Here is a 17,389-nt window from a genome sequence, read left to right on the forward strand (position 1 = left end):
TAGCTGACTAGGGAACCGACCAACTGGGTTCTAAAGATCAGGCCCCTGGTATCTCCTGTTCTCATTAATTTCTAAAACCAACAATTACAAACAAAAAGAAGAAACAAACTCTTAGAAATTACTAGCAGCTCTTGTGAAAAAGACCTAAGGTTATAAAAAGATAGAATTAACAGTTAAAATGCAAATTTTACTAAAAGTTAACAAAGATAGTGTAGACTGATCATAGATTTTTTTCAAATATATATGTGATGAAACTAACAAATATTTTGTTGAGAGGATACTATGGTATACAGCTATATTGTAACAGCAAAGACTAGAAACTGTTTCTCGTTGCGTTTACCTGCATCTGTCAGAGATCAAATAATCTTTCTAAGAAGCTGGGAATGGCGGGTAGGGTTAAGCACTGTATTCACATACCCACTCATTTATTTTACAATAACTCACTCTTTGAAGATTATTCAAGCTGCTACATAGGAAACCAAGCTGGAAACCAATCGAAAATTAACTTAGAGGCAGTCAGAAAAATTTGGTTCTACCAATCTGAATTATTTCATTACTCAAATTGGTAAAAATAGATTCATTTTTTATGAAAATAAGAATCATTAAGTCACTTACATAAATTTTAGGTTTCACACTCAGGCACTGCCTAAGGCATCTTTGCTTGCTGTGAATTTTGTAGTATGCAGCTTGTTATGGCTCATATGGAGAAGGAAGCAAAGACTATTACTTTCATTTTATGATGTACTCAGTCAAGAACTACTTTGCTAGACAGCAGAAACAGTTTAGATTTCTTCTTACAGGCATAGTCAGAACATTTCTAAAATAAAAGGAAAAGTAGAATCTTCCTACATTGTATCAGGGTAAAGGTGAAGGGATTCACTATAGCAGCGTTTCATAACCGCAGTTCATGAAACTCTCATGTTTCACGAATTAAAATACCAAAAAAACCACATAAACTGAACTACTCTACATTATATTTTCTTCTAAGAAAAAATATATGAACAAAACCTAACACACATATATACCATTTTATTATACAGTAATCTGCTTTTGAAATAGTGTGCACCACCATAGAAAAGAGATTAATGTGTTGACACACAGCTGGCCAATGGCCATCATGCTACTACAAGCTGGCTACTTCATAACTCCTAGAAAGCCGGTGTATTTTATAATTCCAGCTTACAGCTATACTATTATTCAATTTCACTGAACAGTAAACTAGTGAATAAAAATTAATTTCTAAAACTAATCTGTGGAACTATTTTTCTGTCATCCTTCTAAGATATGATACATTTAGCATATATTTTTAATATTTTACCAGTATTTTATTCTCAAAACTTATTCCATGACTAAACTAGTTTTGGAAATTTTTCTATTGTACAAAACACAATGGCTTCTGTTCCAAACTGTGTTTGTCTTATTTTTCTAGTTACACGAATTTGTTCAGTAGACAATAAAGGAGTTATATTTGACTGTTAAAAACTTTTTCCCATTCGTTTAATGAACATCTAAAGCAGTTTTCCTAGCTCACATCTCTTCTACATTTTTCTGTTAAAAACTATCCTACAATGTACAGATTGGTCAAGATCATGACCTCCCATTAAGTATAAAAGCAGTATGTTTAAAAGGGGGCACTGCAAGTTTATACAAACAAACCAACAAAAAATGCAGTGAAGGTGGCTATGAGCTCAGCCGCTAAAAGCAGTTTATCCTGTTAAAGCATATTGTATGGCGCCCTGCATGGTATGTCAGGGTACAGTTTGCTCTGGCATTATTTCTTGAAGAAATTTCTTTATTCTTGCTAGGAGTAAGGCACTATTAAAGCCATCGCTGAATTATCTAAGATTGATAATAATCATAAAGAACAAAGGAGAAGTACTGAAGAATTTCAACAGCTAATTTAAAAACAAGCTAATTGGTCACAAAGGTTTAGGTCCTATATAATCTCTGAGTTTACTGGAACGGCTATATGTACTCTGTACATATGGGCAAAATTAGAGGGTAAATCCTGTTTACAATATAGTGTTCAACCTAAACCTCAGGCTAACTCTAACAGCACCATTTCTTTACCTCCACTGTCACAAGTTACAGAATTCATGGCTTTTGCCGGCACTACTCTTAAGAATGCACCTTTCTGCTGTGATTCATTCAAAACTTGAGTCAAAATCACAACCAGCCAAATCTGGAATTACCATTCACAGTGTACTCAATTCAAAGAATCCACACATGGAACTGACTCATTCCTGCTGTAGGGGCAGATGAAACAGTCTTTTACAACATGCCTGACTCCTTTACAGACACTCATGATGAAGGTAAGGTTTCTAGTGAATTCTAAGACTCATTTTCTTTTCTAACCACTTTTAGACAGTGTTGTTAGTATTTCACCCCATTCTGGTCTCCCTTTTAGCCAAGCAGAACTTTCTGCATCCTGTGTGCAGCGACACTGGCTTCATCTTCTGAGTCAGATTCGCTCTGGGATGTGGAACTGTGGGAGGCAGAACTGCAAGGGGAGGAGCATTCTGGCGAACACAAGTAGTGCATCAATGGGAGGCGATACTTCCCACAAAAGTCCACAAACTTAATTTGTCTGACACAGCAGTCAAAGTAGACTCCTGGAAAGAGGGAGAAACACAAAGTAATCATGACAAAGCAAAGTGCCACAGTCTGTCAACCCTCTCTTCAGCAAAGGGAGGGTACAGCTAAAGCTGAGAAGAAAGCAGCAGTTGCTGTATATGCTGGGTTCTAGCTGGCTGTGAACAGATAGCACACATCTTTTCAACAACTGCATCCAGAACTCAGTCCCGCTGCCTTTCTGGACAGGAATTTCAACCTTTATATACTAACCAGTTTCCCAAGTGTGTTTATTACGTAAGGGACCCAAATTACAGAAGTGGTTTAAGCAACGGAGAAATGATTTCTATGCTTCCCGACATCCCCCATGCACCCACTGATCTTTTTCAATTAATCTCACAGTTTTCTGATCTTGGTAGTAACTCTTGGTTTGGAAACAAAAATGCCCACTAGATTACTCTGAATAGTTTGGGACAGTTAATAAACTGGTCACAGACTGATTACTAATAGCCTAAAATGAGTAAGCCCTGAGAAAGAGACAGAACTAAAATAAGGAGTTACTATGAGCTAAAACAGTCTAACAGTAGCTAAAATCATTCATAGGCTCTCAGATTAAACAAAGAGAAAATATCCCACAAAACATAAAGTACTCTCATTTAATAGAAAAATATCTGATGGTTCAGTTTCCTTATTATCCCAAATTTTAACCTAGCAAGTTTTAAAGCATTTAAAGCCAAGATAAACAGTACATCAGTATAATACAAAAGCTTTTAAGAAACCAATTATGAGAGAAAAAAAAATCTTGAAAAGGTCCAGCTCCAGAAAAGGATGGATTCACAGCAGAGACTAGGTTAAGAAGACTTGGCCTGGGGCCCGGCGGTGTGGCCTAGCGGCTAAAGTCCTTGCCTTGAACATGCCCAGGATCCCATGTGGGTGCCGGTTCTAATCCCCACAGCTCCACTTCCCATCCAGCTCCCTGCTTGTGGCCTGGGAAAGCAGTTGAGGACGGCCCAATGCATTGGGACCCTGCACCCGTGTGGGAGACCTGGAAGAGGTTCCTGGTTCCCGGCTTCGGATCGGCACAGCACCGGCCGTTGCTCTCACTTGCGGAGTGAATCGTCGGACGGAAGATCTTCCTCTCTGTCTCTCCTCCTCTCTGTATATCTGACTTTGTAATAAAAATAAATAAATCTTTAAAAAAAAAAAAAGGAGAAGACGACTTGGCCTGGGTGTCTGGTGTACATGCTGGCCAGCTTGTCTTCCTGCCAGTGTTCAGTCAATTCAGGAAAGGACCACAGAGAAATGGGTTCACACTTCCATCCTGGCACAGCACCCCGATTTCCACTTCCAAAAGCAGGTAGGAAAGAATGTCCTTTTTTTTTCCTTCTTTAAACTAAAGTGTTTGTATCTTCCAGCATCTTTGAGGACTTTAATAATTTATTTCTTCCTTTCTAAACTTGTAACAATTTCCAGACAAGATGAGACTCAGGAAAACTTTTTTTTTTCCAAGTAGTCTTTAATGAAGAATCCAAAGTAAAAGAGCTTGCTATCAGTCCCCAGGTCTTGCCCATATAGCCTGGGACTTTAGGTCCTTTACAACGTGGTCTCAATTTATCTATTCACTGGTTTCTTGCTACTCACTGAACTGTACATCTCACTTGTCAACAACGTGCTGCATCATGCCGTTATATTCATTTTATCGTTGTCTCTTGAAAAGCTTCCTCTTGTCAATCTTACCCTACCTAAATCTACCCCAGACCTTAAGAATCTTCTCATCTTTTTCAAATCTATTAAATATATTTGCTCCCTCCTCTGATATTCAATAGCATTTTGAATTGCTTAAAGTAAATATGAAGAGTGGCCAAACATTTTAGTGTTTTCTACCATTTTACCAGCTTCCTTTATTGTCTGACCATTCTGGGATAAGATAAGACTATGTGGATGTTCTGCCTGTATATGAATTCTAAAATATTTTGAAAAGAATTTTTAAAAAATGAAATCCGAAGAGGGTGAAGTGTCTTAACTTTATGGGAAAAGGCTGAAAGGTGAGGGAACAGGAACAGACTCACTTTCTCAGAGAGAAGGCTCAGTTACAGCAACTGTCACACAATCGCCATTTCAAAAACAGCTAAGGCACTAGGAAGCCAGAACAGCAATTTAGCTTACCTCCACACTTTGGGTTTGGGCAGTTGCTAGCTGAACTTAAATATTTCAGAAGGTTTCCAGGAAGATCATAGGGAGTATAGGGAATATTTCGGATCTTAATGGTCCGTGCAGCCAATTCTAGGAGAGTTGGAGGGTCATAGGTTAAATCTCTAACAAAACGAACAACCAGTGGATTTCCTCGTAAACTCAATTCTTCCAGATGAATAAGGTTGAGGATCTCTCGAGGCAGATAGGTCAGCAAGTTATTGTGGAGGCTGAGGGAACGAAGTGAGTGCAACCTAGGATGGACAAAGCACAAAGATCAATGGCAGTAAGCAACATACATCTCTTACACACCGAGAGAGCTCAGTCTGTGTGTGGGGGCTGTGTGTGCATGTATGCATGTATGGGGCTTGATTTCCCCATAAGACCGAGACATTCAGACAATGGTCAAAGAAAGTATCATTAAAGATGCTGAAAGCTAGACCAGAGTGCAGATTTGTAAATGTTAGAAGACTCTGACCCAGCGAATCTGAGAGAATTTATAATATTGGGAATACTTTGATGTACTAGCTGATATTTAAGTAAACGCCAAATGTAAAGACTTTGGGTTGAAAGGCTTTATCATTAAAGGAACTAAAAACAAACAAGCAAACAAAAAAAAATTCAGATGCAACAAGAGTGAAGATTCTTCGTATTATAAAGCCTAAGTGTATCTGATTAGAAATTGCAAAAAAGCTAGGAAAATTTATGTCAAATCGATTCTCATTTTAGGCTATAGAAAACAGGCTGAATAAATATTCTAAAGAAAAGAAACTGCATATTTAAAAGTAAAACTAAAAAAGATGGCAGTGAATCCAGAAAATAATTCCTAACCAAGGACCTGTGTGTTTGTAATATATATGGTCTAAAACTACTCACTGGGAGAGTTGAGGAGGCACGCTTTGGATTTTGTTGTCGCATAATACCAAGTAATTCAGAGAAGGTAAATTTGCTAATTCGGGTGGGATTTCTTTGATGAAGTTTCCTCCAAGATACAAACACTCTAAACTGAAAAAGTAAATGAAAATCAAAATGAATAAAGTTGGACAAGATAGCCCGATGGTCTCTATTGCAGTTAATACATTTCATATATTCACTTAGTAAAAGTTCACTTGGGATCTACTATGTCCAATCTCTAGAGAAATAATGGAATCCTCAGGGAACTTATTCTCTAGTTCAGTACGAAGAACACACCAACATCAGTGATAAACAGGAAATGAGTCCAAAAATAAGCAATCTACATGACTAAAATACTAACAGAAAAATCAATAAATGACATAGAAGCTGAAAAACGAAGACAAAGAGAGGCCACAGAAGCACTGCCTGGACAGGACTTCTTGTGAGTGCTGTGACTTCAACAGGGGACCACAAATTTAACCCCTGGAAATAAGAAAGAGGACACTTCAGGTGGGAGGAAACCAGAGTGGAAGCTGGAGAGGCTGCACTGCAGGAACTCCGAATTCCAGGTTAATATGCTTGGGTTCGTGTACCAACAGGCAACGGGAAAACAGTTACCTTTCAACGGGAAGCCACATCTGAAATCTCTACATTTCTTCTTTGCTCTTAGTAGAGGATTCATTCTTCATAGGCTAGCTATCTAAATAAATTACAGGAATCTTCAAAGGGCTCATGGGAAACACATATCTTTTAATTCATTTTTTCCATGAACCTTCTGAAGTACCCTTGCATACGAAATTGACCACATGATAATAAAGTTCAAGATAACTATAAGTTAACATTTTAGACAACGCATGTACGACACTGAGATGTAAGGCTAAGGTCTGACATGATGAAAGAAAGGCTCTACCCACAACATTTTAGCATGGAGTGGCAGAATCAGTTCTTACACCACAGACAAATAAATACACACACATATGCAGAGCTTTTCCAAAAACTATCTTTGCTTTTGTTCTTCTTAAATGTGCTAACTCGGAGCTATCGCTCTTCCAAAACATCTTTAAATGTGAAAAGAAGCTTTATTACTTTGCTACCCAAAATGCCATGGTAAGAATTACCCAAGACAATTCTAAAGCCGTGAGATCCAGATACCAGGGGAAGGGCCCTCTGAAGTACAACATGTAATTTAAATAAAGTCTAGCTGCCCTGCAGAACTAAGGCTACATACAACCCCCAATTAGCATTTATAAGCATTCCTTAGCCTGCATCCTTGTCAACACTCGCTATTATCACCTGGTTTAATGGTTTTTAAATACTGGGCGGTGTGAAAAATTGTACCATTCTTAAAAAAAAAAAAGACTATTTATTTAAAAGGTTGAGTGACAAAGCAGGGGTAAGGGGAAGGTGGGGGAAGGAGAGAGGGCGATTGATTTTCCATGTACTGGTTCACTCCCCAAATGCCCACAACAGGAGAAATGGGGTCAGGCCAATTCCAGCATCTCAATCCCCCCACTGAGGGGTAGTGGTTCCAGGGACTGTGCCATCACCTGCTGCCTCCTAGGACTCAGCAGCCAGGACTCCACTCCAGTGTCGAATGGGAATGTCATGAGCAGTGGCTTAGCTCACAGTACAACATGGGTTTCCCCAACATGGCATTATCCTGATTTTCTATTCTGGAAATTTTTCATTATTATTAGCAAGCTCAGCATGTTTTTCACATGCTTTCTTTAGAGAACTGCCTATTCACATCACTTATCCGTATTTTCTAGTGGGTTAAATAGCGTTTTCTCACAAATCTGTTAGGAGCTCTGTTGTTAACATGTTATTTTGTATCACTTTGTTCCTCTGTGGCCTACAATTTGATAGGTGTTTGTTCATGTTTTGTAGGTATCAAAAGGATGTGTGGAGGGCTCCACTTTCCACCCAGCTTCCTGCTCCCTGCTTGTGGCCAGGAAAAGCAGTGGAGGATGGTCCAACACTCTGGGACCCTGCACCCATGTGGTGTCTCCCATGTGGAAGGAGTTCAATTACCTTAGCCATCACTTCTACCTTCCAGGGTCTGCATTAGTATAAAAATGGAATTACGAGCCAGAGTTGGGACTCAAACTTACGAACTAATGCGGGGTACGGGTGTTTTAAGGCTGGGCCAGATGCTTTCCCTCTTTATTGTTTGGAATTGTACATGCTGTTTCTGTTTTGCTAGCAGCTACCCAAATCAGTGTCCTCCCTCTGAGTGCTCTCTCCCTCTCAATCTATGCTGCACTCTGCCCTTCACATCATTTGTACGGTCAGTTCTATCTTGATTTTTCTATCAATTTATTGATAGGAAACAATCTCCATTAGATAACTTTGCAGACTTCTTGGTGTGTTTTTACCAATTACTTTATTCATCAGTCCTGGAGGCTTGCTAGTTCTTTCTCTTCTCTCTTTTTTTTAAAATTTATTTATTGTTATTAGAAAGACAAATTTACAGACAGGACAGAAAGAAAGATCTTCCGCTCTCAGGTTCTCTCTCCAAGTGAACAGAACAGCCAGAACTGAGTCCATCTGAAGCCAAGAGCCTCTTCTGGGTCTCCCATGTGGGTGCAGGGACCAGAGGTTTTGGGCCGACCTCTACTGCTTTTCCAGGCCACAAGCAGGGAGTTGGATGGGAAGTGGAGTATCTGGAACACAAGTCGGTGTTCATATGCGATTCCAATGGATGCAATGCAAGGATTTAGCCACTAGGCTACCACATAGGGCCCTTCGCTATTTCTTTTAAATTTCATTTTTCTTGAAGCATATCCTTTGGTTCTTTCAACAAGCATTCGTCATTGTCCATCTTCGAGTCCTTTGTGTCTGATTTTTTTTATTCCTCCCTCATCTTTGAGTAATAGTTTAGCTGAACATAAAATTCGAAGGTTAGTATATGGGTGCCTGTTTCAGTCCTGGCTGCTCTACTTCCAATCCAGCTAATGGCTTGGGAAAGCAGAAGACAGACCAAATCCTGGGGTCTCTGCTTCCACGTGGAAGACCCATAAAAAATTCTTGGCTCCTGATTGGTCCAGCTGTGGCCATGGCAGCCAATTGGGGTGTGAACCAGCAAATAAAAACTTTCTCTGTGTGTCTCTCTCTAGCTCTTTCAAATAAACATCTTAAAAAAAAAATTATTGGTTAGCAGTCGCTTTTCCTTAGCACTAGGAAGATGCTACTCCATGCTTTTAGTAGTACAATTCTTCTTTGTAGATTCAGTAATATTTGGTTCTCATTAGGAATGCTAAGCATTTTTCCTCATCTTTAGTGTTCTAAAGTTGTACCATGACAAGTGAAGACAGCAGTTTAGAGAACTCTCTTTCTGTAATTGTGGGAAATCTGAGCCACTCTTACATCAGTCCATCTTTCATTGCTTTCTTTCTAGGACTGCATCCTAGACTGTTAGGGTGTATCCTCGTGCCGTGACGTTTCTGTATCTCGTGCTGCACTCACACTCTGGAATGCCTCAGTAGGCTCTTCCAGCTCACAACCTAGTCTTTGCATGGCTGTGGTCTACCCATCCCTTTTGGTGGGTTCCTAACATGAGTTATCAGCACAGGGTGTGTTCCAAGATCCTTAGCCTTGCCTGAAACTATCTACTACGGAACTCTGTGATTTAATGATCTTTCTGCTACAACTAAGCACTTATCATGCGCGGTGGCAATAACCATAGCAGTCTGCGAGGTGTGACAGCAAAACTAGCATGAATTTCTTTTCTCTTCTTCACAATTTCATTGGGTCCTACCATGGTTACTTGCAATCTTCTTTCACTAACTTGAGAACCACATTTTTCTCTTAAAGGAAACACTGACTTCACGGAGGCATATCTGAATTGACAGCATCACTGCTCTATGTTCTCAGGTAATTACAAAGTAAGTTATTGAATACAAGCACTGAAACAGTCTAGTCCCCAAGTGGTTACCGCATGACTGCCTGGCAGGTGGTGTATGCAGGAGATCCACACTGCAGCTGACTGAACTAAAACCAGAAAAAATGAAACCATGGAAAATGAGACCACTGCATATTTTCTAATTTCACAGGAATTCTAATTGAGGCTTTGATAAATGTTCATTTTAAAACTTCCTACTCTTGTTTCATGATCAAATTCCTTCCTTTACTTCTCTAAAGTCTGGAAATATACTTAGAAAAGTCCTTTACGAATGGAGTTACAATAGGTATTTTCTCAGGTATAATTTCTTCCAAATGTTACATTTCTTCTGTTTTCCAGTCTTGGCCTTTCTTGTTGTAGCACCTCACAAAACCAACTTGATTATAATTTCTTTTTTCTCTTTTACAAATGAATGACTTTTTTCCTTTTTCTAAGAATGTGCAGTTTTTCAAGACTGCATTTCTTTCCTTAGACTTACAATGTTTAGAAAGATACGCAAGCAACCTTAATTTTAGTATGTTACCCTTTCTCAAAGATTCTCTTGTATCAAGAATCAGTTAACCAATTGTATGAATTCTCCCACATGTAAGGGCTTAAGCACTGGTTTAAAAAAAAAAAAAAAAAAGCTCCTGGCCAAGACTTTCTAACCCTATTGAGGATGGTATAAGTGAATGCTGTTATTCAGAAATTCCAATTTTTCAATGAAGAAAGTGAACAGAATCATTTGGAGTTTAAAGTCTTGGAAAGTATCCTCAAAAAAGGGTGGTAAAAATATTAACTACAGGGGTCCAACAAGGTGATGTGGCAAGCTAATCTTCTGCCTACAGCATCAACGTTCCAAATGGCCATATCAATTCATGTCCAAGCTGCACCAATTCTGATCCAGCTTCCTGCTTAGGGCCTGGGAAGGCAGCGTAGAATAGTTCGAGTGCTTGGGTTCCTGTACCCACACAGGAGATCCAGAAGAAGCTCTGGCTTTGGATCTGCTCAGCTCTGGTGTTAGTGCTCATCTAGAGAGTGGGCCAATGGATGGAAGACCTCACTCTCTCTCCTTTCTCTGTAAAATTTGCCATCCCAATACAGATATATCTTTAATTTCTTTTTTAATTGGAAAAGCAGATTTTACAGAGAAAAGCACAGAGAGGAAGATCTTCCATCTGCTGGCTCACTTCCCAAGTGGCCACAATGGCCAGAGATGAGCCGATCTGAAGCCAGGAACTAGTAGCTTCTTCCATGTCTCCCATTGCAGGTGCAGGGTCTCAAAGCTTTGAGCCATCCTCCACTGCTTTTCCAGGCCTCAAGCAGGGAGCCAGGAGGGAAGGGGAACAGCCAGGACAGGAACTGGCACCCATATGGTAGGCCAGTGCTGCAAGGCTAAGGATTAGACAACGAGCCATCACACCAGCTCCAAATAAAAATAAATCTTAAAAAAAAAATACTAATTGGGGAAAAAAGCTTAATAAGCGAAGTCCTTTCAATAAAGGATTCAACAGTTAAATAACCTGTCATTTATGTCCCTGAAAGCACTGACAAAGTGGAAAAAGAGGGAGGTGCTATTTTAAAGGTCAGGGTCAGAGAATCAACTTCTATTTCATCGCAAAATTCACATGGAAACTTCGCTCCTTTGTTAGTATTACAAGGTGGGTTCTTGGAGAGGTGACCGGGATTAAACTACGAGGGCAGAGCCTTCCAGGATGGGTTTTTTTTTTTTTTTTTTTTTTTTTTTTGAGAATCCTGGGTGAACTTGTTTCCTCTCTATCACGTGATGACACAGTGAGAAACAAGGCTTCATTAGACATGAGGTCTTCCAGTACTTCTACCTTGGATGCCCAGTCTCTAGCACTACAATATGTTTCTGTTGTTCACACATCACCCAGACTATGGTTATTTTGCTACAGCAGCCTGAACTTACTAACATGGTCAAGAACCAACAACAACTACTCTCTGGTGATTACCTGCTAGTCAATGTCTTCTTTCCACAGGGATGGGCAGGAAAAGCACACAGAAAGGATTTCAAAAAGTAGCAATGACTTTGGCACAGAAAGATCCAAACTTAAAATATAAAACCAAGTCCAGGATTTTGAAATTATGCAAGATTCCTTATGCAACTGATGCAGATTACACAACTAGCTTATTAAACATACACTTCCAGACTTGCTTCAAACTTAAAAGTAATGTAGAAATTTCTTGGGCCTTAAAACCTTCTAATGATTTGCAAGAATGAAATTTCTAAAGTGCATCTTACTATTTCCAAACCCACTTTTCTACAAGGAAGAAGAAAATCATTGTTGTCCATTTTGCATTTCTGTTAATTAGGGTTGGAACAGTTCTGTTCTTTCGGTGTTTGACAAGTACAAAAAATCATTCATTGAATTTAAGGAAAGCTGTTTGGTGTGAACGAACTAGCTTTACTTTCTTTTATGAAAAATGTTCTCATTGGAGCAGGCATTTAGCCCAGAGGTTAAAACAGCTCTCTTCCATGGAAATGCTGGGGTTTCATTCCCTGATCGTGCTCCTTATGCCAGCTCTCCAGTGTAAACCCTGAAAGACGGAGAGGATGCCAAGTAACTGGGTCCCAGCCACCCACTAGGACACTTGGACTGAATTCCTGGCTCCTGGTCCAATCCCAGGCCAGCCCCAGATGTTGCAAGGGAGTGAGTCAGCAAATGGGAGCGCTCTCTCTACCTCTCAAATAAGTACAGTTAGAAATAATAAAGTCTATTCACTCAGCGGATGATAAGTTATTGAGCTCCTCCTCCACCGATGTCTGAGCTAACAATGAACACTAAAGAGTTTAAAAAAAAAACAGTCAAGACACAAATTATATCTATTTTTTCACTATTATAAAACACTGAAGTTTTCCCCTCTAACAAAAACAGTATTTGCTGAAGGATAATCTCACATTCTGATGGAAAGAATTTACACTTAGAATGTTACAGTTCATGTTGAAATCCTAATTTGTTTCAGACGATTCAGTTAATCACACGATTTTCAGCATCTACATACTTGATGCACTTCAAAAGAAATTGTTCAGAAACTTTAAGATTTTCCCACTATGGGGAAGTATCAACAAGATATCAAAAGCAAAAGAAATTAAAGACATACTGCTAAAGCCAAAGGTATCAATGACAACATTAATCCTCGCTGGAATAATGAGGCATGGGAGTAAAAAGGAAGTATTCCTGAATTATCTATTCCTCAATCTCTTAAAAATTGCTCTTAGAGAAGGCAGGTGTCTTGTTAACGTGCCAGAACAGTCGACTGGTTCAAGCTATAGCCCGGTACACTGCACCTCACAAATCTGGACTCCAACCAATGAGTCTAACAGAAAGCACATGACTTCTAAGACATGGTGTGCTTGGACAGGCACCCCATGGCCTAAGGGGTTAAAGCCCCTATCTCTACATTTTGAAGATTTAATGCATGACTTTAGCAGTCAATATAGTGAGCAGCTTCTGAGGGCTGAACTAGCTCACTCTGTGGCTATCTGGCCTCAAGCAAGTCACCAGTAATAAATCTCTGTTTCATCACCCTTAAAAAAAAAGGGTGGTGGGAGGAGCTTGAATCGTTATCACCAAGGATATTTCTATCTTGAGGCGGATATTTCTACACGACCCTTTATGCCCTAAACTCTCAGTGATTCCTATCAGTAAAGACAAACACAGTGTACATCTGAAAAATGAAAACACGGATATAAAAGGTCCCATACATTCCTGGAACCAAAGGCAAAAACAATCAATGAACACAGGCACAGCTATCAGCTCGGAAAGTGAGGTTAAGCAGGCCTCCTCGCGGACTGTGATCAACGCTCCTTAGCACACATGCAGAGCAGAAGTCCAAAGCCAGGTTCCAGTCCCACTGTGCCACAATGGAGAACTCACGTTCCGGAGTCGGAGAACTCTTTCTCTCCACATGAGCAGGGAAGCAGGGGTGGAGTACGTCATCTCATGGGTCATGGCGAGAATTAGAAAGTATATTCACAGCACCTCTACAGCATGGGAAGTACTCCATCCATGCCATTATTGCCTATCTTTTAAAATACATGAATGAACATTTGCCCTGGGTGTCTCTTGTTATATTGAGAAAATTCTGAGAAGGTTGGAAACATAGCATATTAAATTTAGTAGGAATCAAGGTGTACCAATTTCATTTCTCAAACCCTTGTGTGCCTTACCATCTCCTTGTATTACCTGGCATAAGCCATCATCTCTCACGCTATCAGACAGCCACTCATTTCAGCAACCTCCCCCCATTTTGTTCCTGCATAGCAACAAGACACAAGTGCTTAGAACTCTTCCAGAACACTTACTCCACCACCTCCTTCAAGACCTGACATGGCCTGACTGGCCCCTTTGCCTCTCTCTCACTTCCTAGTACGATATGTATTCTTCAGAATTCTGGGTACTCTCCTTGCCTCTGAGACTTCACATATGCTGTTCTTCCAACAGAGCTGATCCCCTCTTATCTTCCACCGCCAGTTAATCTTTATTTTCCCTTCAAAAATTTAATTCAAAAAGCATTATTTTTGGGGCCCAGCACAATAACCTAGTGGCTAAATCCTCGCCTTGAATGTCCAGGTTCCCATATGGGCGGCACTGGTTCATGTCCTGGCTGCTCCGCGTCCCATCCTGCTCCCTGCTTGTGGCCTGGGAAAGCAGTCAAGGATGGTTCAAAGCCTTGGGACCCTGCACCCATAGTCGGAGACCCGGAAGAGGCTCCTGGCTCCTGGTCAGCTCAGCTGCGGTTGTTGCACCATTTGGGCAGAAAACCAGCAGATGGAGCATACCTCCTTCTCTCTGTATATTTGCTTTCCCAATAAAAATAAATAAATCCTAAAAAAAAAAAAAACCCACTATTTTGTTTCAAGACATTCCAAGCACATCTTCATAGAACTTAGAGCCATTGCAATTAAATATAAGGTTTATAGTTAGTTGTTTAATGTCCACTTTCTCTGCTAATGAGTCAGCTCCACGGGGACAAGATCATGCACACCACTACACCCCCAGCACCTGGGACAGTACCTGAAACACCTGTCTGGAACTCCCAGGTAAACAAGAGGCCATCTTGTCCAAATGCCTCACGGTGCAGATTAGGCAGCTAGGGCAGGGTATGCTAAGAGACTGACCTAAAGCCAGAACACCCAGAATTCTTTTTTCCGAGCCAACATTCTCATTACATTTAACTCTGGGGTCTCTCTCAGCACTAAGATTCTGCTAACTTCTGACCATTCAATAAAGGACAGGAGAATATTTTAGTCAGAAGACCCTTCTTTCTTCAACCTAGATGATAAGCTTAACCTATTTCCCACTCCTCAGGTCACCTTTGGGAACTTTACCCTGCCTCTCTGCTTCTTCTTTCAATTAAACTCTTCATACATTCACTAGAAAGAGTCCAGCAGATGAAGACGAGTAACTCCTGTAACTAAGGAATAACGCTGAGCAAGGTAAACACAGGGCGAAATGAAAGTACACTTTAGGGAATAACTAATAGGAGCTGTCTAGGGAGCATTAAAGCAAAGAATCATAGAGGCCACCCTTGAAATGGGTTTTGAAGGATGAACAGGAGTTTGTCAGGAAAGGCAACAGCACACATCAGAGATGCTGCATCTATTCAACACTATCTGTGCCCACTGGTGTAGGTCCTAGTGCCCATTTTGAGTGTCCACTGGTGCAGGCACCTATGGGCAGCTTCCCCTGTATGATGGGAAACGAAATGGCTCCACAAACAATTCGTTGCTTTCACCCCAAGGAAAGAGAACCGGAAACGTCATGAAAAGCTAGGTCGTTGTAAAGGGCATGTCCTTTGTCCTCGAATCTGAGAAAATCACGAGAGACTTCTGAAAAAGTAAGACTGACAGCAGCTTTAGCACCCACTCAGTTCGGATCCTTCTCCAGCTCTAAGAAGGAAGAGAGAAAACTGCCTCGAATATCTGCTTAGACCCAAAGCAACTTGCAAACAGTGTTGCACACGCAGTCTTAGGATACCTTTACTGCAATCTGCTGGGCCGACAAGGACAAGACTCAGGACTCCAACAGGCCAAGAGACAGCCTAGAAGAGTTTCAGGACAAACATCGGGCACCACGGGGCTCTCGGGCACGTCTCCTGGCTTTCCCACCACCCTCACCCCATCCAGGGCAGGCTCCCCCAGCGCACCTCTGCAAGTTCTCGATTTCCGCCGGGATGCTCTGCAGCTGGTTGCCGCCCAGGCTGAGGGTCTGCAGCGCGCGCAGCTCCAGCAGCGAGGGGGGCACCTCCTGGAAGCAGTTGCCGCTGAGGTTGAGCACCTGGAGGCTGTGGCGGAGCGGGGACTGGGCCAGGCCCTTGGGCAGCGCGCCGGGCCCTCCGAGGCGGTTGTTCCTGGCCAGCAGCGTGCGCAGGCCGCGCAGCGCCAGCAGCTCTGGCCCGAGCGCGGTCAGCGCGTTGCCGCTCACGTCCAGCAGCTGGAGGTGCGGGAAGCCACTGCCCAGCGCCCGCGGCAGCGACACCAGACGGTTGTGGGGCAGCAGCAGTCGCAGCAGCGCCTCCCGCGCACCCCGCCGCTCTTCGCCCCGCGCCTCCAGCTCCGACTCCAGCGTCTCCGGGGACACGCTGAGGCGGGACCAGTTCAGTTCGGCCTCCCCGTTCGCGGCCACCCCCGCCGCGGCCTCCTCCATCCCGGCCGCTGTACGCGCCCGCGCGCGCGGCCGGCCAGGCGCCCGCGCTCCGACGCGCCCCGGAACCTGAACCTAGGGCTGCGTCGGAAGTGGCGCGGGCGGCCGCTCACCCCGCGCGCCCGGGCCGAGTCACGCGACGCCCAGCGCCGTGGTGCGCGCGCTGCTCGGGGGCCGGGCTCGCGTCTCACGTGCCGCGCGGCCCGGACGGCCTTCCAGGGCCTTCCAGGGCCTTCCAGGGCGGCGCGGGGGCTGCGCGGTGCAGCCCCGTGGCGGCCCCGTCGTTCTCTGAGAGGGGCTGGGCTAGGCCCCTGCACTTTATAGTGCCCTGTCCCTGGGCCCCAGGACCGCCTTTGTAAACAGCCCCGGACTGGTTGTCTAGCTTGGTTGGCTTCGCGCGTCACCGTGCGCCGCCCTCTTGGGCTGGGAAGCGGGGCCCCGGGACCGCAGGGTTCTTGGAGAACACAGGAATTTGGTGTTGGTTCAACTCGGTCACAGCGAACCCGAGGAATTTGGAGTCTGGAAATGACAGAGTCCACATGGATGTGAGGAGGCAGCTGGACGAGAAAACAGAATCCCCATGTTACATAGCCCCGTGTCCTTGGACGTAGGTTTTGATTTCCGTCTTTCCATCCATAAAATACAGATAAAACCTGCTTGCCGTGAAGAACTGTTTCAAAAGGGGAAAAAAAAGGCATTTAAGTAGGCCAAATAAGGACGGTTTGTCCATTCTGATTGTACTAGCACTGCTGGGTTTTGGTCTGCAGTGTGATTAGGAATGAGTCTGGGAGTCACAGCTTATATTGATTAGCTTAAAAGCTCAGAAAGCCCTGAGCTCCTATCGCAGGTTAACACTACGTTGGAAATCCCAACTAACTTTAATGTAGTAATCTTGAGTAGCATGTTTTCCACTTTGTTCCAAACTCAATGTTTTCTGAAGTTACTTTTTATAGTTTTAAGAACTCATGAATAGAAATGGGAAAAACACTTTACTTTTTCATTTTCAAATGAAGCGAATGCATAAGAAAGCTAAATGGTTGTTTGCAATCAATGTTATTGCTTTTACTTTTTTTAATCTTGCGGATTTTTTTTTTTTTTTTGAGAAACTATATCTCTAATCTGGAGCCAGGCGTTAATTTCTGGTTGGGCTGTAGTCATTTGAGGATAAACTTGGCAATTTAAC

At 42.3% G+C, this 17,389-nt stretch overlaps 1 protein-coding gene across 1 annotated transcript; it reads right to left on the reverse strand.

The window, feature by feature from the left end:
* Positions 1–1,014: 1,014 nt before the first annotated feature.
* LRRC58 (leucine rich repeat containing 58) lies at positions 1,015–16,495 on the reverse strand. The gene is made up of 4 exons (XM_004577871.4): positions 15,710–16,495; positions 5,638–5,766; positions 4,738–5,015; positions 1,015–2,612 (listed from the first exon to the last, which is right to left on the reverse strand). Exons 1-4 carry the CDS (start codon positions 16,207–16,209, stop codon positions 2,404–2,406), a joined length of 1,116 nt encoding a protein of 371 aa, XP_004577928.2. The 5' UTR covers positions 16,210–16,495; the 3' UTR covers positions 1,015–2,403.
* Positions 16,496–17,389: the final 894 nt, after the last annotated feature.

Source organism: Ochotona princeps, chromosome 3 (genome assembly GCF_030435755.1).
Source record: "Ochotona princeps isolate mOchPri1 chromosome 3, mOchPri1.hap1, whole genome shotgun sequence".
Taxonomy (NCBI): Eukaryota; Metazoa; Chordata; class Mammalia; order Lagomorpha; family Ochotonidae; genus Ochotona; species Ochotona princeps.

Bases quoted from the DNA above. Each gene is read 5' to 3' on its own strand.
- LRRC58 (XM_004577871.4), bottom strand. From the start codon at position 16,209: ATGGAGGAGGCCGCGGCGGGGGTGGCCGCGAACGGGGAGGCCGAACTG. The intron at 5,767-15,709 runs GTGCGCTGGGGG...TTACTTTTTCAG, and splicing joins GAAATCGAGAACTTGCAGAG to TTTAGAGTGTTTGTATCTTG. The intron at 5,016-5,637 runs GTGAGTAGTTTT...TGTCCATCCTAG, and splicing joins GTGCCTCCTCAACTCTCCCA to GTTGCACTCACTTCGTTCCC.